This window comes from Loxodonta africana, chromosome 6, assembly GCF_030014295.1.
Source record: "Loxodonta africana isolate mLoxAfr1 chromosome 6, mLoxAfr1.hap2, whole genome shotgun sequence".
Classification (NCBI taxonomy): Eukaryota; Metazoa; Chordata; class Mammalia; order Proboscidea; family Elephantidae; genus Loxodonta; species Loxodonta africana.
Genome location: NC_087347.1, coordinates 85517108 through 85539590, shown reverse-complemented (window position 1 = coordinate 85539590; position 22483 = coordinate 85517108). Strand labels below are relative to the sequence as shown.

Genomic DNA, 22483 nt, shown 5'->3' with positions numbered 1-22483 from the left:
TTTTTTTCTCTTCTTTGTTTTTAATGGAAACCCTGGTGGTATAGTGGTTAAGAGCTACGGTTGCTAACCAAAAGGTTGGCAGTTCGAATCCACTAGGTGCTCCTTGGAAGCCCTATGGGGCAGTTCTACTCTGCCTATAGGGTCACTGTGAGTCGAAATCAACTCAATGGCAATGGGTTTGGTTTGTTTTTTTGAACAAACCGAAGTTTTTGAGATAATGGCAAACATCCACCAACTACTCTGTGTGAGGCACAGCTTTAACTGCTTCACATGTATTAATTGCATTTAATCCTTGCAACAACTCTACTGGAATTATCATGATTTTATGTTTGAGGAAAGGAGGCAGAGAGAATCCATAGCCATCCCAAGGTAACAGAGCCAGGATTTGAACTCAGTAATCTGTTTCCTTATGCTTTTAACTGCAGACCTATGAGTTGTTTTGAGTAATTGATACTGGGCAGGTTGTGAGGTGTTTTAATGTTTTTAGTGATTTTTTTCCTTAGAAATTATATTTATTTATTATCTGTAGCCGAGTCTACATTAAAATTAAAAAGGACAAACCTGCCTTCAATTTTCTATAACTGTTTTATCACTGTAAATACGATTTTAGTATTGTCAAGATTGGGTTTTAATGATAGCTAAATATAACAGAAAAATTCAGTCAAAAGAGCATTGTTTTATTGATTTTTTTTTAACAATGAAAATTTTAAAGATTAAAGACATTCTGAATTTTTATTTTTGGATTCATCCCTTCCCCAATTTGCTTAGCTCTGGAATGGTGTTCAGGATAAGAATAAACAAAAAATATTTTCTTTACACATGGTATTTTGGAGGCTTGGTGGTTCTCCTGAGGGATTCATTGGTAGAAGGTATATTTGATAGCCATTTGAAGTACATAATGATTATGGGGAACGGTGAGCTATTGGTTGTGTGGAGTATCAGACGAATAAAGGACGTGGTTACAAAGACTGGAAAGGTCTGATGCGGTGTGAAAAGTTTCCCAAGGCTACAAAAATCTTTCTTTTCATATGAGTAAAATAGGCTAACGAATGACCTCCACTTTAGTTGCATTCATTCCACAGATGTCACAGAAGAAAAATGAAGATTAGATTCACATTTACAATCACATTCATTTTTGACTTGTCTTCTTTGCCATCTTTTAGTAAGTACTATTCAAAAGGTTGTTGTTTTGGTTTATGTTTCTTAGGAAGCAGCATTATATCTTTGTCTATAAGCATAGAAACAAGGAATGTTTATTTATTCTAGGTTTTTAAAATTGTGGTTAGAAACTTATAAAGTAACTATTTGGTTAAATTGCACTTAATTATGCTGTTGTCTTAATGTATGTATCATTTCTTTTTTGTTTTCATATTAACTTAAATAAAAACATAAAATCTAAGTGATGATAACCAGTGTTATGGATTGAATTGTGTACCCCAAAAATGTGTACTAACTTGGCTAGACCATGATTCCCAGTATTGTGTGGTCATCATCCATTTTGTGAGCTAATGTGATTATCCTATCTGTTGTAAATCCTAACCTCTATGATGTTAATAAGGCAGGATTAGAGGCAGTTCTGTTAAGAAGGTAGGACTCATTCTACAGGATTAGGTTGTATTTTGAGTCAGTCTCTTAAGATATAAAAGAAAGAATCGAGCAGAAAAGAGAGGAACCTCCTACCACCAAGAATGAAAAGTGGATGGCTTTAACAAACAGGAATTTGTTCTTTTATGGTTTAGGAACCCCTGGTGGTGCAGTGGTTAAGTGCTACACTGCTAACCAAAAGGTCGGTAGTTCAAATCCTCCAGGCGCTCCTTGGAAACTCTACAGGGCAGTTCTACTCTGTCTATAGGGTCGCTATGAGTCAGAATCAACTGTTCGGCAGTGGGTTTGGTTTTTTTGGTTTATGGTTTAGGAGGCTAGAAGTCCTAATTCAGGGCACCAGCTCCAAGGAAAGGCTTTCTCTCTCTGTTAGTTCTAGGGGAAGGTCCTTGTCATCAATCTTCCCCTGAGTCTGCAAGTTTCTCAGCACAAGGACTCCTGGTCCAAAGGCCGTGCTCTGCTTCTGGCTGTTCTTAGTGGTAGAAGGTCCCTCTCTGTCTGCTCCCGTTTCTCTCCTTTTATCTCTCATATGATAAAAGGTAATGTAGGCCACACCCCAAGGAAACTCCCCTTACAACAGATCAAGGCTGTGACCTGACTAAGGGGGTTGCTTCCCAACCTAATCCTCATTAACATGACCTAATCCTGCCTCATTGACATAAGGGACAGCTCACTGCCAAATGGTACCACAACCACAGGCATAGAATCTAGGATTTATAACACATCACAAAATGGAGACTAATCAGATAACAAAATGGGGGACAAGCACACAATATTGGGAATTATGGCCTTGCCAAGTTGACACATTTTTGTGGGACACAATTCAATCCATGACAGTGTATATTTTACGTAGCTGAGATTGTGCTGCATAAATAAATAATCTTTTTTTCATTTCATTTCATTTTTTCATATTTCACATAATATTCTATCATGATAACACATTTTCCTTTGTCCTTAATACCTTTAATTCACAATATTAGGAGGTTATGTGGCATTCCATTTTTGGCATACCATAATTTAATTAATCTTTCTCTAATCGTTGCTTCTATTTTTCCTCTTGTAAATAATATAGCATTGAACATCTTTGTGCATAAACTTTAATCTGCACTTTAGATGATTTCCTTTGGACAGATTCTCCAAACTGGAAATACTGAGGCAAAGGATGAAACATTTTTAGGATCTTAATACATATTACAAACTGCTTTGAAAATTGAACTAACTTGCATTTCTATAAGTAGTATATAAAATAAAATGAATTACTTAGGTTTTCAGAGGAGTTCTCTGAAATGTCACCTTTAAATAAAAATAACTATTTATGATAAACATAAACTTTAATATAAAAAACTAGTAATTCTTATAGTATTATTTTTGTGAAGTATTTACAATGTTTCTCAACCTAACAAAAATATAGGAAACAATATTAAAAAGGAAGTTATTTTAATTACTGAAGATAAAGCATATTACAAAGATAAAATTGAAAGACCCAGTGATTTGTATTGGGGGAAACTTTGAAACTAGGAGACAGGAATTTTGAATTCTGGCCTTGGCTTTGCAACTAACTAACCCTGGACAAGTCACTTAACTTCTTTAAACTTCAGTGACCTATCTATAAAATGAGGGTATTGGATCACATACTCCCTAAGAGATGAAAAACAAAAGTTAAAGATGTGGTTTAAAAAAAAAAAAAAGATGTTGCCGTGGAGTCAACTCTGACTCAAGGCAACCCCATGTGTTACAGAGTAGAACTGCTTCTTAGGGTTTTCTTGGCTGTACTCTTCATGGAAGCAGATTGCCAGGCCTTTCTTCTGTGGTACCACTCATTGGGTTCAAACCACTAACCTTTCAGTTAGGGTTTTTGTTGTTGTTGTTAGGTGCTGTCAAGCTGATTCTGACTCATAGTGACTCCATGTACAACAGAGCAAAACACTGCCTAGTCTTGCACCATCCTCACAATCACTGCCATGCCTGAGCCCACTGTTGCAACCACTCTGTCAGTCCATCTTGTTACGGGTCTTTGTTTTTTTTGCTGACCCTCTACTTTACGTAACTTGATGTTCTTCTCCAGGGACTGGTCCCTCCTGATGACGTGTCCAAAGTACGAGAGAAGAAGTCTTCCCATCCTCGATTCTAAGGAACATTCTGGCAGTACTTCTTCCAAGACAGATTTGTTTGTTCTTCTAGCAGTCCATGGTTTAGTCACTATTCTTCACCAACACCATAATTCAAATGCATTGATTCCTCTTTGGTCTTCCTTATTTATTGGCCAGCCATCGCAGGCATAGGAGGTGATTGAAAATACCATGGCTTGGGTCAGGCGCACCTTTGTCCTCCAAGTGACATGATAGTTGAGCGCAAACCATCTGCACCACCCAGAGACCTTAAACATGTGATAATTATTGTAAAGCTCTTGTTGTTTTTAAGATACTAATTCTTTATTATTTGGAATGTTCTGATGTTCAGCAAATAATTAAATAGATGAAGTTACTTTAAATTTGTGCTCCTTTTGCTATTTTGGCTGCTTTTCAACGCTCTCTACAAAACTTTTGTTATATAGACTTGTTAGGGGAATTGTAGAGGCATCTTGCTTTACTATTAGGGGCACATCTTAATAACACTGCTGTGAGTAGTATTTTTAAGAATAAATACTTTACAGAGCAATAGTTATCTAAAATTGGTTTTAATTGGTAGTTTTAATTGGTTAGTCCATGCTAAATTACTATGAAATAGGCCACCCAGCAAAGAAATAGATTATAAATGTGTAATTTTATGGTTTAAGTTGATTTTGTCACCTTGATGGTAGAGAGATTAAGAACTTCTTTTCATTCCATGTTTGGTACTTTTATTGTGAAAACCAAAAAAAAAGGGACCCAGTACCATTGAGTCGATTCCGGCTCATAACAATTAATTATGCTGCAAGAAAACACTGAGAAAATTTAGAAAATATATGTATGTTTATATATCTATAGAGCCTGTACAGTCTGCACTTTGTATCTGTGGGTTCGCATTGGGCGATTCAACCAACCACAGATCGAAAAATATTCACAGAAAAGAAAAGATCTTTTTTTTCTGTGCCATTATTTCCTAAACAATACAGTATAACAACTATTTACATAGCATTTGTATTACATTAGGTATTATAAGTAATCTAACCATGATTTAAAGTATATGGGAGAATGTGTGTAGGTTATATGCAGATACTATGCCATTTTATATAAGGGACTCAGACAGCCTTGGATTTTAGTATCAGTGGGGGTTGTGGAACCAATCACTTGTGGATACTGAGGACAACTGTACTTATTAATGTCCAGAGACTGATGAACACAAGGTTTTAACCATGTTATGACAAAATATCTGAAATAGAAGTTCAATTTTCTCTTTATTTCACATTTATTGATTTAACAAGTTTGATTATTTAAGATACGCATATTATGAAAGGACACAGAATGTAAGATGTGAGTCTTCTCAGAATTTTCTGACTCATTTATAAAAACTAAACATATGCACATGAAATGGATAAATAATACATCAGACATGCAATGAAAGTGTACTGATAGCCAAAATGAAGCCTGTAATAATATAGGAGAGTAGGAATCAACCTTGACTTTTCTCTTGCCCTCATCTTTCACTTTCAATCTCCAAATCCTCTCACTTTTAACTAAGAAGTATATCTGGTATACATATATATTTGTATATATATGTATGTACATATCTGGTATGTGTATATAGTTCTCTTCATTCCTACCACTACCACTTTGGTTCAGGCCATCATCAGCTCTGTATTTATATATAACAGCTTCCTGTTTCTCTTCCTCTAGTTTTGTTTCACTCAATTGATTCTTCACAATGTAGCCAGGATAATCTAAAACTACAAAACTGGTTATATTGGTCACTTCTTATTCACCTCAGGATAAAGCTCAAACTCTTTAAATGGCTCCTGAGTGTTCCCATTATTGGGCCGTAGTCTACCTTTTCAGCTCATTTCTCCCCACTGTCTTTCTTGCACTTTATGGTCTAACCATGCTGTATTTACTATTCTTTGAATATGATTTGTTCAGGATCTTCTTAATTTTTAACAGTACTTCCTTAGGAATAGCCTTTCTGATCCCTAGATTAGGATAAGTGTCTTAGTCGTCTAGTGCTGCTGTAGCAGAAATACCACAAGTGGAATGCTTTAACGAAGAGAAATTTATTCTCTCACAGTCTAGTAGGCTACAAGTCCAAATTCAGGGCACAAGCTCCAGGGGAAGTCTTTCTCTCTCTCTTGGCTCTGGAGGAAGGTCCTTGTCATCAGTCTTCCCTTGATCTGGGAGCATCTTAGCACAGGAACCTCAGGTCCAAAGATACACTGTGCTCCCGGCACTGCTTTCTTGGTGGTATGAGGTCCCCCACTCTCTCCTTGCTTCCCTTTCCTTTGATCTCTTGTAAGATGAAAGGCGGTAGAGGCTACACCCCAGGGAAACTCAATTTACAGTGGATCAGGGATGTGACCTGTGCGAGGGTGTTTTATCCCACCCTAATCCTCTTTAACCACAGGCAGAGATTATGATTTATAACACATAGGAAAATCACAAAATGGAGGACAACCACACAGTACTGGGAATCATGGCCTAATCAAGTTGACACATGGTTTTGGGGGACACAATTCAATCCATTACACTAGGATACCCTGTGATCATTTTCATATCTCTTTAAAAATTCTCTGTCGTAACAAAACGTACTTGTTAAATTACTCTGCTTTCTGTGATAGCAAGTTCTGTGTTGTTTGTCACAGAATTCCTAGCACCTATGTAGTACCTGGCACATTGAGGGTGCTGAATACTTTCTATATGAAAGAATGGATGAATGTAGAGAAAGACAGCTGCTGTAGCTTAGGAAGACCTTATTGCGAAGATAAATCTTAAAGGATGAACACCTGTTTTGATTACAATAAGAGGATAAATACTGCATAGATAAACCGTATTTGTCTACGTATGGTTCTTCATCCAGGCGTATGTCATTGTATAAAACAAAAACGAACAAAACAAAAAAAACAAACCATTGCCTCTGAGCCAATTCCAACTCACAGTGACCCTGTAGGACAGAGTAGAACTATCCTGTAGGATTTCCAAGGAGCAGCAGGTAGATTCAACTGCCAACCTTTTGGTTAGCAGCCAAACTCTTGACCACTACACCACCAAGACTTGTATACATATAGCCAAAATACTAAGGTCTATGTCTGAACTTGTGGAATTAGGGGTAGTGACTTCTCTAAGAGGATAGTGTGGATTAGGTTATTAAAAATGCTAATTTCTTAACACTAATTTTGACTAGTTTCCATGATAATACATATTATGCTTATCAGATTTTGTGAGGGAAAAAAAATTGTGAGTAGGAGAAGGGAAATTATACTGATTTATTATTAGTCTACATTTATCTAAAACATTTTCTATACAGCACATTAAAAAAATAAAATATTTATTTATTTATTTATACAGCACATTAAAAAAAAGCTGTCATTAAGTCTCAGTGTATTTCACAGGTATATAAATAAAGTGTTCATAAAAAATATAGCATCATTAATTTAAGATGTACATAATATGATAGCTGTTTAGGGTGATATGTTGTACTTCCCTGTCCTAATTTTGAATTGAATTAAATTGACTAAAATTTTGGCCATTTTTTGGTTTTTGTTTTATTTCTAAAGTACAACCTTTTGTCACATTGTAAAGAGAAAGCATTTCCAATTATAATTTTAGAGGATATTGGTTCTCTATCAGCAGACTACTTTATTAATTGAAAAATTCCTGATTGTGCTATGTTGTGGTAAAAGAAAGCATTATAAGAAACTTGATGAGCATGAGTCAAAGACACAATGAAATTTCACAATAAAAATGCCAATTACTTACATAGGTCTCATTCTTAGGTTTAACCAGGCAGCATTTGAATCTGATAATTGCATGTTGTCTCTTTTGCATGTTAAGCTCTTTAAAGAAGATATTAACTAAAAATTTAAAGGGTTATTTTGATTTGGATCATGTTGATCTGATATGAAATAAAAATGGAGCCCCTGAAAATTCAAAAGTAAATATGTGGCTTACCAAACTATTTATCTACCTATATATTATAGACAATTATCAAAGGTAGCCAGAATAAAAATTCCTTATTTTTAGGCACTTCTAATTTAATGGGTTGGATGAGTAATGATACACGTGGTTTGGAGGAGAGATTCCTTTAAATCAGAGTACAGTTTTGCTTGAAAATCATTGTACTAAAGCTTAGTCATATATGGAGAAAACTGCCTAATAATTAAGAATTGACCTTTTAACATGGACTTTGTAACAGATATGTTAGATACTTAATTAAATAGAACATTGCTTACTTTTAAAGAACCTCTCCCTCCCCTTCACACACACAAACCAACCTGTTCTTGGCAAGTGGAATCTTTATAGTAACAGAAGTGGGAAACCTAAAGGATGTGGTTCCCTCTTTGCCTGGATGATGCAGAATTGCTCGGAGCAGTAAGCTTACTGTTTTCAGACAGCGTTAGCAGCATCAGCAAATACAACTGTGTCAGCCTCCCTTACTACAGGGCGTTAGTAACTGCACAGGGGAAACGATAAACAGTATATAAGATCTGATATCTTGATGATGGCTTAAACAGATACTGATGGACAGATCTGCTGTTTGATGTTTTCTTCACTAGTCCTGAAGATGCTGAGAGAGATGGCTGTGACAATCTTTTGTAAGACAGGAAATGCAATCTTTGGGGGTTTCTGGAAATAGAGAGGTCATGCAGTCTGGAACCTGTGAGCCTTTTCAATCTCTAAGTCATCAGGTATGACCTCATGCATTATGATAATAATTTTAGAATGTAGGGTTGTTGATTTTTTCTGGTTATTAGTCATTTAGAATATATTAATCAATGTACTTGTTTATTGTCAGATTTTCCTTAGGATATTTGAACAAGTAATATTTATAGTAATCGTCACTAGCTAAACAATATGAATTTTAGAAGTGTGTGTGTGTATGTGTGTGTTTAGCTTTTTTTGGGACATGGAGAGTAAGGGAAGAGAGTCTTTGTGTATGATTAAAAGCAAGGCTTTGGATGTTGCAGGTTTTCCCAGAGTAAGCCTGACTAAACTCGAACTGCATCTTTTATTTTATCTTTTATTTAGAATGATGAAAGTGGAATACATTGATCAAACTGATAAGGATATATCATAACTAGCTGCTTATAGATTGTGACATATTGCAATTTTTTTTTTTTACCTGGAATTTCTTCTGCCTGGAAATAGATGTTGCTTCCTTCGCAACGTGCAGTAACATAGCTATAAAAGTTTGATAAGTAGAATTATGTCTATCAGTACCGAGGATATAAGCTAATTTACTGAAATTTATATCGCAGTATCTGAGTCGTTTTAAAAGGCACTGGTTTAAATCCTTTCTCCAATACATTGAAATATTAATGTCTTGGTGCTCTTAATATAGATAGCTGCTAAGTCATTGCTTATAAATGAAAGCAGACTATAAATCTGTTTCGCACAAAGAAAGTGTGTGACATTTAGGCTTGTTTAAGATTTTTTGACCCAGAGAGATTTGGTATTTGCTTACTTTCATTTTCAGAGTGAAAAGACCTGACCACATTAAACAGGCTAACTACAAAGAGTAGAGAATCATCACAGCAAAGGATTTGAATGTATATATCCATTTTCTCCTGAAACTCTGCCGTTTATTTTAAAATATGTTTACCTGTCATGTTATAATGCACTTAACTTCAGTTTGTTATAGCATGTCCTCAGAATTACGTACTTGAACAGGAAACTGTACCTGTGTTTGCCATTCAGATTTTGAAGGAAATATATATATTTTTTATACTGCACATACCATTGCCCCAATTTTAGAGAACTTGCCAGATACTTGGCCAGATACTCTCTATTAAATGAGCAAAAAGAGATAAAATGTTTCTGCATTTCTCGACAGAAAGATCGTTTTGTCTTCATGATTATGTAGCATGATTAGAATTTAATGCCTCATCAGGGTGAAATGATGTGGTAGTAAAAATGAATATACTAACAAAGAACTGAAGTAAAAGTCTGCAACAGTAAATTGATTCAGTTAAGGGGTCAGTTCTCCTTTTTAATTAAAAACACATTGAAAGAATTCTACCTACTGATATTGGCTTCAATTTATATGTTGTTCAGGCTACTTAGCCAGCTTATATTCTTATTAGTAGGGAAGATTGCCATATTATTAAGCTTGATTAGCTTTGGAATGATTTGAATATACCTTTCAGTTCCTACAAAACCTGTTTAATCTGTTAGAATTTATTTCCAGTATTTGCATGTATTAGTCACCATGAGTACATTCTGTTTCTTGGCATTGCTTTGGGATTCCTCTAGATATTGGTTTCACAGCATTTTGTTATTTTTCACTGTATTTATGACCTTTTCAAAAGAAAAAAATAAACCATAAGGATTTTTGATTAATTTCTTTTAGTGTCAATTAAATGAAGATAATTTTTGTAAGGTGAAAAAAACTACTGTCTTAGACTTGTCATTTCAGTTACAAATTGGAGAGAAATTTCTCTTGTTTCCATATCAAAATACATTACATTAAAAAGTAAAGACTGGTTGATTGTAGCAGACATTTAAATGTAATGTGAACATTTGTTCCTGTGCTGCAAGCTGATCTTGACCTTGTGAGTGGTGAAACTGGTTGTAAACCTTTCCAGTAACGGCTGGTCACCTTTTTACAATGGTTGCCTCAGTTGTACTATTTTATACCTGCGTTTCGTTACACATCATAAAGGTTTCTAAAGATAAGCTATCCATAAGAAAGTGTTTGAGTAATTCTTCAATTTGATAAACATTATATGAAAGGTGACCATTTGCAAGATACAGTATTTGATGTTGTGAGAATACAGAAAAATGAAAAGATATTTCCTGCTCTCAGTAAGCTTATGAGCAAATGTGCACAGTGAGGTATGCTTACATTTTGAACTGATTTTTCTAAGATGATGTGCTACAACCATCTATAAACTGATGTTCAAGCCTGGAATGAGTTACATACAACTCTTTTTTTCTTATGTAAGTTTCTTAGTATTACAGAAATAAGAGGCCGGAGCAAATTATATGATAAACCATTTCATACTTTTATTACAACTGCATTAAATTCTCCTAGTATACCCAATTTGTTGTGCCAAGGCATTATAAACTATGAATCAAGAAAATAGCTTTGGATGTTTTATAAGACAGAGTTGTCAGTTTATTTTGAGAGTGAAGGAGGACCTACTCCACTGTCAGGAGGCAAAAACAGGGACCACAAAAATCAGCTCGAAATAGGGACAGCCAAGCTACTCTAATTCTAGGCTTCTTCTTGTTAGCTGCAGTCCAATCAATTCCCACTCATGGTGACCTGGATAAATATTGGGGAAGGGGGTTTTGATCTCATAGGGATTACATTTGGAAATAAAGAGTAGCGAGTGTGGGATTGTCTGATGCTAACTAGGTTATTTAGGAGAGTCTTTTGAATAAAATGAGGGAAATAGGATTCACCTCAGGCTCTGAAAAAAGGGACTGGGAGGAGTTATGGAAGTAGCCTTAGCTAGCTGGCTGCTTAAGAGCCAGGCACTATTATCTACTCTTTTCGCACCAGTATGCTGGTTGAAGCCACAGGGGGATGGGTCGAGCAGATACAAAGTCCTTGTTTTCCCAGAATCCCAACCTGGGGGATGTTGCCCAATAGTGCCTCCAACATACCTGGTATCTCATTAGAGCAATAGAAAGTTGATTTGCAATTTCTTCAGGTTTGTAACAGCTGGCTGAACTAAGAGGCTTATAGTATGGTCTTTAAGCATATGGAGTTTAGAGCCCTAGTGACTGGGTTCAAACCTTGGCTATACCACTTACTAGCCTTATGATCTTGGGCAAGTTACTTAACCATTCTGGGGTTCAGTTTCCTCATTAATATAGGGATAACAATATTATCTACCTCAAAGAGTTGTAAAAATTAAATGAGTTAATGTCTATAAAACATTTACAAGAGTCCCTAGCATATAGCAAGCACCGTATTTATGGACGGAAACTCTGGTGGCATAGTGGTTAAGAGCTACAGCTGCTAACCAAAAGGTCAGCAGTTCAGATTCACTGGGCACTCCTTAGAAACCCTATGGGGCAGTTCTACTGTGTCCCATAGGTTCACCATGAGTCGGAATCAACTCAATGGCAGAAGGTTTCGTTTGGTTGGTATTTATTGACAGACATTATTATATACATTCTAAGAGCTAGAATGGGCTATGTTATGCAGGCTTTGATATGGGTTGTCATGCAGTTTAGTTTTGTTCCTCTTCCTCACTCCTCTTATTAAATAAGAAATGGAACCAAAAGCATGTGCTATACTTAAATAAAGCTGGTGACAAAAATACAAAGAAAAATGTGTTACCTCTGATTAAATTTTTAAATTTGCTGACAATAAGAATTGGGACTTGATGAAAACATTTTACGTTGAAAGTTTTTTTTGCATCTGCTTACTTGCCTGATTTAAAGGTCTACTGTATTCGGATTCTATGTGTATAGGTCCTTTGCTTTTCTATATTATACAAACAACTTCATTCATGACAGAAAGATTATTATAAGTTTGGACAAATTTTATTAGCAGTGTCAAGCCTTTCTTGGTTATGGTTTAAGATTAAAGTTAAGGGGTAAAAATCAAGATATAAAGAAAATAATAGGGGCAGGTCACATAGTTTAGATTTAATGGTCTGATCTATTTTATTAAGCGTCAGAAATGTCCAGGACAAAAAATTTCACTGACACAAATTCTGTTTTAATTAGTATTTTTATTCTAGATGAAGGACTAAAATGAAATAGGTTATGAATGCAATACTGTATATATGACTAGAACAATTCAAGTCCCTATTTGATAGGATATAAAATTTTGAATCCCTGGTGATTATAAATGTAAAAAAATCTGTCTGCTTAAAAATTGTCAGTAAATTCTAAGTGCAAATGAGTAATTTGATATTTGGATGAAATGTAAATGCTTAAGTGTTACATTTTGTGACATCTCTGAAATTCAATTCTCTTCTCTTGAGCAATTTTCTCAACCTGGAGCTCTTTCCCAGACATTAGTACAGGGCCAGCTGAACTTCCGGATGATGAAATTTGCTAAAACAAACAAACTACACAACTACCTACAACGTGGTAGTAAGTACAGTACGGACCAAGGGTACGAAAGCCAATGTAGATCCCTGCCTGTAGAACGTTGCAGATAGTGGATCACGAACATTAAATACAAGTAAGCATCGCAGAGCTTTAAAAAAGAAATGAAAGAGGTACAAATTATTTTGTTGAGGTTTAGTGGACAGAATACTTCAAGCTGAGTGGGGAGATGAGAGGGCAGGCTAGTTGGGAAATCAGGGAAGCATGAAAAAGTTAACATATGAGGTAGGCCTTGAAGACTGACAAGATGGGGAAAGGCCGTTTCAGGAGAGGAAACAACATGAGTAAAGGTAGGGAGACAAAAAGCAAATAGTATAGCCTAGCGGAAAGATTTGTGGGGACCACACAGTGTAGAGTCTTAAATGTTAGATTACGATTTCTAAACTGTGAATATTTCTACTTATTCCTGGGGAAAGTTAAAAGAAAAAACAAAAGAGCAGTACCTATATTTTGAAGTCATTTTCAGAGCTCTAACCCTCTTGAGACTTTGAAAATGAAATTAAATTCCTGAGTAGATTTAGTAGTTAGTAGACAAGTAGGGGGTAGAAACAAATGAAAGATTTTAATAAAATTCCCTATCAAAATTGCATGTGAGAGCATTTCTCAGCCTATCCCCAACCACTTGAAAGTCCTAGATTTCAGATCCTAAGAGACCTCCTGCTTGTCCCTGATGTAAACTCTATTTTATTGGTTGGTAATCTGATTTAGCTTTGGCTTTGCTTTTGACATTTCCTAGACCAAGGACAATCTAGTGGGTCATTTTAAGACAATGAATACTCCTGTCACTATGGTGAAGTTTTGGATGAAAAGGATTTTACCTTAGAGAAAATTGGAAATAGAAATTGTTATTTCTAATCATGGAAGTCACTTGGATGTTTTAGCTTGCTCTTTGTTCATTTAGAAATGATAAAGTAGCTGTCATTGCTTAATACCTTTAACACCACTTTTAAATCTTCTATCCATACACTAGAGGCATTTCAGTATTGCCTGGGGTTAGTAAAAAAGCTGGGTAACATCCAAGAGCAGATTTCCTTTAGATATGACAGCTGGGATGTGACTTTTGGCATCAGACCCAGGAAGATGTCATTCGTGCATGGGAATTGTGAAAACATTGGAGCCTAGTACTCTCATTTAGTACATGATCCCTATAAAGTGTGTCACAAGTAAAACTCTTAGAATTCCACAAGGGAAAGTTAAAATGAAACCAGACACAGGTGCACTTCTGACTCTACTTTTGGACCAATAGAAGGCTCATATAATTGAAAATGATTTGCTTCTTCCTGTAGAAGTCTGCAATTATTTGAAAGCCCTATTTTCCAAAAATGCTTGTGAGATTGTTCTTATTAGTAATTGTGATGTCACAATGCCTGGGAAAGAGTCATGCCTGTGGTAGGGGTTTAACATATTTTCAGAACTTATTTTAGAATCAAAGATCCATTTCTGGGAGAAAACTTGGAGAGCATTGAGCCTTGAGTTGCTTTAAAACTTTTAAACATTTCCTTTCTTTTTATTGTTTTATTTCTCAAAAAAGCAGATAAAAGATGTTTAGGGAAAAGTGATTCTTTCTTCACTTGCAGCCTTTTAAAAATGATGGTCCAGGACTATAAGAGGAATATGTTAAAAAGATAACTGAATATTCCTTCACCAAACTCTTCTTTCTAAAAAGCAATATAGAACCTGGCTCCAGTGAAGTATCCCTACTTCTCACTTATTTACCATCTCTTTATCTGACGTTTTGCATTTATGACAACAGTAAAAAATCTACTCCCGTTACTGCTAGACATATGTCATTAATGTGCGAAATAGCCATTTTACGCATTAACTACTTACATCTGGCAGTAATGAACACTGAGGTGTGAGGCAAGAGTAACAGTGGCTATGAAGGTTAAGGTTATGTGTCAACTTGGCTGGGCTGTGATTCTCAGTGGTTTGGAAGTTATATAATGATGTAATTTGGCATTTATGTAATGATGTAATTTGGCAGTTTTGTGATGATGTAGTCATCCTACATTTTGTGATCTGATGTTGTCATCCACCATTTTCACGTAACACCAATTTTTGCATAATGACTTGGTCTTTGGAGCCTAACCATTCTGATAAGTGAGGGATGGGCGTATATTGAAAAATGTGCTGCATATAAATGTATGCCATCTATTCTTACCCATTTTTTTATATTTAAAATTCAATTCAATCTCATAAAAATTTATTGAGTGTCTCATCAAATATGGCAGAGGTAGTATAATGGTATTTAAGAGTTAGGGCTTTAGAACTGGATCCCCTGGTTTGGGTTCTACATCTTCCCCTTTAATGGCAACTTTTATCTTAGGATAGTTACTTAATCTCTCTTTTCCTCAGTTTTATCATCTGTAAACTAAGGATACTAATATACTAACCTCTGTAGCTGTTATGAGAATTTAATGCATCAATACAAGTAAAGCGCTTGCAGAGTTCCTGGGTGGTGCTAACTGACTGAAAACCCTGTGGAGCATAGTTCTACTCTGACACACATGGGGTAATGAGTTGGAATCGGCTCAACAGCAACCGAAACTGGAAAGTGCTTGCAACAGTGCCTAGCTTAATAAATGTTAACTATTATTATTCCTATAGGGTCGCCTTGAGTTGGAATAGACTCGACAGCCATGGATTTGGTTTTTTGGTATTATTATTCTGCCATACTGTATTAAACAAAGTTGAGGAGAAAAGCTATAAAAGATATAAAACATTCCCTCAAGTAACTTCAATATAATATGCTTAAAGTATTTGTATATATATGTATAAACCCAGTGCTGTCGAGTCGATTCCGACTCATAGCGACCCTATAAGACAGAGTAGAACTGCCCCATAGAGTTTCCAAGGAGATTTTTGGTATATATGTATATATATATACCAAAAAATCCGTTGTCCTTGAATCGAATCCGACACACAGTGACCCTATAGGACAGAATAGGGTTTCCAAGGAGCCCCTGGTGGATTCGAACTGCCGACTTTCTGGTTAGCACCCATAGTTCTTAACCACTACACCACCAGGGTTTCCCTGTTGTTGTTGTAGTTAGGTGGCATCGAGTTGGTTCTAACTCATAGTGACCCTGTGTACAACAGAACAAAACACTGCCCAGTCCTGCGCCATCCTCACAATTGTTGCTATGCTTCAGCCCATTGTTATAGGCACTGTGTCAGTCCATCTCGTTGAGGGTCTTCCTCTTTTTCACTGACCCTCTACTTTACCAAGCATGATGTCCTTCTCCAGGGACTGATCCCTCCTGATAACATGTCCAAAGCACATGAGAAGTCTCACCATCCTTGCTTCTAAGGAGCACTCTAGTTGCACTTCTCCTAAGACAGATTTGTACATTCTTTTGGCAGTCCATAGTATATTTAGTATTCTTTGCCAACACCACAATTCAAAGGCATGAATTCTTCTTCGGTCTCCCTTATTTATTGTCCAGCTTTTGCATGCATATGAGGCCATCAAAAACACCATGGCTTGGGTCAGGCGTACCTTAGTTTTCAAGGTGACATCTTTGTTTTAACACTTTAAAGAGATCTCTTGTAGCCAATTTGCCCAATGCAATGTGTCTTTTGATTTCTTGACTGCTGCTTCCATGGATGTTGATTGTGAATCCAAGTAAAATGAAATCCTTGGCAAACTCAATCTCTTCTCTGTTTATCATGATGTTGCTTATTGGTCCAGTTGTCAGGATTTTCGTTTTCTTTAAGTTTGAGGTGTAATCCATAATGAAGGATGTGGTATTTGATCATCGTTAGTAAGTGCTTCAAGTCCTCTTCACTTTCAGCAAGTAAGGTTGTGTCATCTGCATAACGCAGGTTGTTAATGAGTTTTTCTCCAATCCTGATGCACCGTTCTTCTTCTTATAGTCCAGTTTCTCAGGTTATTTGCTCAGCACACAGATTGAATAGGTATGGTGAAAAGATACAACCCTGATGTACACCTTTCCTGATTTTAAACCATGCAGTATCCCCTTGTTCTGTTCGAACTACTGCCTCTTGATTCACGTACAGATTCCTCATGAGCGCAATTAAGTGTACTGTAATTCTCATTCTCCACAATTATCCATAATTTGTTATGATCCACACAGTCCAATGCCTTAGCATAGTCCATAAAACACAGGTAAACATCTTTTTGGTATTCTCTGCTTTCAGCCAGGATCCATCTGACATCAGCAATGATATCCCTGGTTCCACGTACTCTTCTAAATCTGGCTTGAATTTCTGGCTGTACCCTGTCGATATACTGCTGCAGCTGCTTTTGAATGATCTCCAGCAAAATTTTGCTTGCTTGTGATATTAGTGATATTATTCCTTAGTTTCTCCATTTGGGTGGATCACCTTTCTTGGGAATAGGCATAAATGTGGATCTCTTCCAGTCGGTTGGCCAGGTATCTGTCTTCCAAATTTCTTGGCATAAATGAGTCAGCACTTCCAATGCTGCATCCATTTGTTGAAACATCTCAACTGGTATTCTGTCAATTCCTGGAGCCTTGTTTTACGTCAGTGCTTTCAGTGCAGTTTGAACTCCTTCAGTACCATTGGTTCCTGATCATATGTTACTTACTGAAATGGTTGAACGTTGACCAATTCTTTTTGGTACAGTGACTCTGTGTATTCCTTCCATCTTCTTTTGATGCTTCCTGAGTCTTTTAATATTTTCCCTGTAGAATCCTTCAGTATAGGAACTCAAGGCTTGATTTTTTCTTCAGTTCTTTCAGCTTGAGAAATGCTGAGTGTGTTCTTCCCTTTTGGTTTTCTGTTTCCAGGTCTTTTCACATGTCTTCGTAATAATTTACTTTGCCTTCTTGAGTTGCCCTTTGAAATCTTCTGTTCAGCTCTTTTACTTCATAATTTTTTCCTTTTGCTTTAGCTACTCAAAATTCAAGAGCAAGTTTCAGAGTCTGTTTGACATCAGTTTTGGTCTTTTCTTTCTTTCCTGTCTTTTTAATGACCTCTTGTTTTCTTCATGAATGATGTCCTTGATGGCATTCCACAACTCGTCTGGTCTTATGTCATTAGTGTTCAACGTGTCAAGTCTATTCTTGAGATGGTCTCTAAATTCAGGTGGGATATACTCCAGGTTGTACTTTGGCTCTCGTCGACTTTTTCTAATTTTCTTCAGTTTCCGCTTGAACTTGCATAGGAGTAACTGGTGGTCTGATCCGCAGTCAGCCCCTGGCCTTGTTCTGACTGATGATGTTGAGCTTTTCTATCATCTCTTTCCACAGATGTAGTTGATTTGATTCCTGTGTATTCCATCTGGTGAGGTTCGAGTGTATAGCCACCATTTATATCGGTGGAAAAAGGTATTTGCAATGAAGAAGTCATTGGTCTTGCAAAATTCCGTCGTTCAATCTCCTGTATCGTTTCTATCACCAAGGCCATATTTTCCAACTATGGATCCTTCTTCTTTGTTTCCAACTTTTGCAGTCCAGTCACCAGTAATTACCAGTGCATCCTGATTGCATGTTTGATCAATTTCACACTGCAGAAGTTGGTAAAAATCTTTGATTTCTTCATTTTTGGCTTCAGTGGTTGGTGTGTAAATTTGAATAATAGTTGTATTAACTGGTCTTCCTTGTAGGTATATGGACATCATTCTGTCACTGACAGCATTGTACTTCAGGATAGATCTTGACATGTTCTTTTTGACAATGGATGTGATGCCATTCCTCTTCAAGTTGTCATTCCCAGCATAGTAGACCATATGATTGTCTGATTTGCAATGGCCAATACCAGTACATTTCAGCTCACTAATGCCTAGGATATTGATGTTTATGCATTCCATTTCATTTTTTTTAATTAACTTTTATTAAGCTTCAAGTGAACATTTACAAATCCAATCAGTCTGTCACATGTAAGTTTACATACATCTTACTCCCTTCTCCCACTTGCTCTCCCCCTATTGAGTCAGCCCTTTCAGTCCCTCGTTTCGTGCCAATTTTGCCAGCTTCCCTCTCTCTCTATCTTCCCATCCCCCCTCCAGTCAAGAGTTGCCCACACACTCTCCAGTGTCCACCTGATTTAATTAGCTCACTCTTCATCAGCAGCTCTCTCCCACCCACTGTCCAGTCCCTTCCATGTCTGATGAGTTGTCTTCGGGGATGGTTCCTGTCCTGTGCCAACACAAGGTCTGGGGAGCATTGCCGCCGGGATTTCTCTAGTCTCAGTCAGACCATTAAGTATGGTCTTTTTATGAGAATTTGGGGTCTACATCCCACTGATCTCCTGGTCCCTCAGGAGTTCTCTGTTGTGCTCCCTGACAGGGCAGTCATCGATTGTGGCCGGGCACCAACTAGTTCTTCTGGTCTCAGGATGATGTAGGTCTCTGGTTCATGTGGCCCTTTCTGTCTCTTGGGCTCTTAGTTGTCGTGTGACCTTGGTGTTCTTCATTTTCCTTTGCTCCAGGTGGGTTGAGACCAATTGATGCATCTTAGATGGCCGCTTGTTTGCATTTAAGACCCCAGACGCCACATTTCAAAGTGGGATGCAGAATGTTTTCATAATAGAATTATTTTGCCAATTGACTTAGAAGTCCCCTCAAACCATGTTCCCCAGACCCCCGCCTCTGCTCCGCTGACCTTTGAAGCATTCATTTTATCCCGGAAACCTCTTTGCTTTTAGTCCAGTCCAATTGGGCTGACCTTCCATGTATTGAGAGTTGTCTTTCCCTTCACCCAAAGCAGTTCTTATCTACTAATTAATCAATAAAAAACCCTCTCTCTCCCTCCCTCCCTCCCCCCTTCGTAACCACAAAAGTATGTGTTCTTCTCAGTTTATACTATTTCTCAAGATCTTATAATAGTGGTCTTATACAATATTTGTCCTTTTGCCTCTGACTCATTTCACTCAGCATAATGCCTTCCAGGTTCCTCCATGTTATGAAATGTTTCAGAGATTCGTCACTGTTCTTCATCGATGCATAGTATTCCATTGTGTGAATGTACCACAATTTATTTACCCATTCACCTGTTGATGGACACCTTGGTTGCTTCCAGCTTTTTGCTATTGTAAACAGAGCTGCAATAAACATGGGTGTGCATATATCTGTTTGTGTGAAGGCTCTTGTATCTCTAGGGTATATTCCCAGGAGTGGGATTTCTGGGTTGTATGGTAGTTCTATTTCTAACTGTTTAAGATAACGCCAGATGGATTTCCAAAGTGGTTGTACCATTTTACATTCCCACCAGCAGTGTATGAGAGTTCCAATCTCTCCGCAGCCTCTCCAACATTTATTATTTTGTGTTTTTTGGATTAATGCCAGTCTAGTTGGTGTGAGATGGAATCTCATCGTAGTTTTAATTTGCATTTCTCTAATGACTAATGATCGGGAGCATTTTCTCATGTATCTGTTGGCTGCCTGAATATCTTCTTTAGTGAAATGTGTGTTCATATCCTTTGCCCACTTCTTGATTGGGTTGTTTGTCTTTTTGTGGTTGAGTTTTGACAGAATCATGTAGATTTTAGAGATCAGGTGCTGGTCGGAGATGTCATAGCTGAAAATTCTTTCCCAGTCTGTAGGTGGTCTTTTTACTCTTTTGGTGAAGTCTTTAGATGAGCATAGGTGTTTGATTTTTAGGAGCTCCCAGTTATCTGGTTTCTCTTCGTCATTTTTGGTAATGTTTTGTATTCTGTTTATGCCTTGTATTAGGGCTCCTAGGGTTGTCCGTATTTTTTCTTCCATGATCTTTATCGTTTTAGTCTTTATGTTTAGGTCTTTGATCCACTTGGAGTTAGTTTTTGTGCATGGTGTGAGGTATGGGTCCTGTTTCATTTTTTTGCAAATGGATATCCAGTTATGCCAGCACCATTTGTTAAAAAGACTATCTTTTCCCCAATTAACTGACACTGGTCCTTTGTCAAATATCAGCTGCTCATACATGGATGGATTTATATCTGGATTCTCAATTCTGTTCCATTGGTCTATGTGCCTGTTGTTGTACCAGTACTAGGCTGTTTTGACTACTGTGGCTGTATAATAGGTTCTGAAGTCAGGTAGAGTGAGGCCTCCCACTTTCTTCTTCTTTTTCAGTAATGCTTTGCTTATCCGGGGGTTCTTTCCCTTCCATATGAAATTGGTGATTTGTTTCTCTATCCCCTTAAAATATGACATTGGAATTTGGATCGGAAGTGGGTTATATGTATAGATGGCTTTTGGTAGAATAGACATTTTTACTATGTTAAGTCTTCCTACCCATGAGCAGGGTATGTTTTTCCACTTAAGTATGTCCTTTTGAATTTCTTGTAGTAGAGCTTTGTAGTTTTCTTTGTATAGGTCTTTTACATCCTTGGTAAGATTTATTCCTAAGTATTTTATCTTCTTGGGAGTTACTGTGAATGTTATTGATTTGGTTATTTCCTCTTCGGTGTTCTTTTTGTTGATGTAGAGGAATCCAAGTGATTTTTGTATGTTTATTTTATAACCTGAGACTCTGCCAAACTCTTCTATTAGTTTCAGTGGTTTTCTGGAGGATTCCTTAGGGTTTTCTGTGTATAAGATCATGTCATCTGCAAATAGTGATAGCTATACTTCCTCCTTGCCCATCCGGATACCCTTTATTTCTTTGTCTAGCATAATTGCCCTGGCTAGGACTTCAAGTACGATGTTGAATAACAGCGGTGATAAAGGGCATCCTTCTCTGGTTCCCGTTCTCAAGGGAAATGCTTTCAGGTTCTCTCCATTTAGAGTGATATTGGCTGTTGGCTTTGCATAGATGCCCTTTATTATGTTGAGGAATTTTCCTTCAATTCCTATTTTGGTAAGAGTTTTTATCATAAATGGGTGTTGAACTTTGTCAAATGCCTTTTCTGCATCAATTGATAAGATCATGTGGTTTTTGTCTTTTGTTTTATTTATGTGATGGATTACATTAATGGTTTTTCTGATATTAAACCAGCTTTGCATACCTGGTATAAATCCCACTTGATCAGGGTGAATTATTTTTTTGATGTGTTGTTGGATTCTATTGGCTAGAATTTTGTTGAGGATTTTTGCATCTATGTTCATGAGGGATATAGGTCTATAATTTTCTTTTTTTGTAATGTCTTTACCTGGTTTTGGTATCAGGGTGATGGTAGCTTCATAGAATGATTTGGGTGGTATTCCGTCTTTTTCTATGCTTTGAAATACCTTCAGTAGTAGTGGTGTTAAGTCTTCTCTGAAGGTTTGGTAGAACTCTGCAGTGAAGCCGTCCGGGCCAGGGCTTTTTTTTGTTGGAAGTTTTTTGATTACCGTTTCAATCTCTTTTTTTGTTATGGGTCTATTTACTTGTTCTACTTCTGAATGTGTTAGTTTAGGTAGGTACTGTTTTTCCAGGAATTCATCCATTTCTTCTAGGTTTTCAAATTTGTTAGAGTACAATTTTTCGTAGTAATCTGAAATGATTCTTTTAATTTAATTTGGTTCTGTTGTGATGTGGTCCTTCTCGTTTCTTATTCGGGTTATTTGTTTCCTTTCCTGTATTTCTTTAGTCAGTCTAGCCAATGGTTTATCAATTTTGTTAATTTTTTCAAAGAACCAGCTTTTGGCTTTGTTAATTCTTTCAATTGTTTTTCTGTTCTCTAATTCATTTAGTTCCGCTCTAATTTTTATTATTTGTTTTCTTCTGGTGCCTGATGGGTTCTTTTGTTGCTCACTTTCTATTTGTTCAAGTTGTCGGGACAGTTCTCTGATT

General features: G+C 36.8%; 1 protein-coding gene across 1 annotated transcript in view; it reads left to right on the top strand.

The window, feature by feature from the left end:
- Window positions 1-8335: 8335 nt before the first annotated feature.
- The window catches only part of SLC4A10 (solute carrier family 4 member 10), a 235318-nt gene continuing 221170 nt past the window's right edge, over window positions 8336-22483 (top strand). Inside the window, exon 1 of the mRNA XM_023542892.2 lies at window positions 8336-8416. Coding sequence (XP_023398660.2) covers window positions 8336-8416 — 81 coding nt within the window. The remainder of the gene's footprint in view (window positions 8417-22483) is intronic.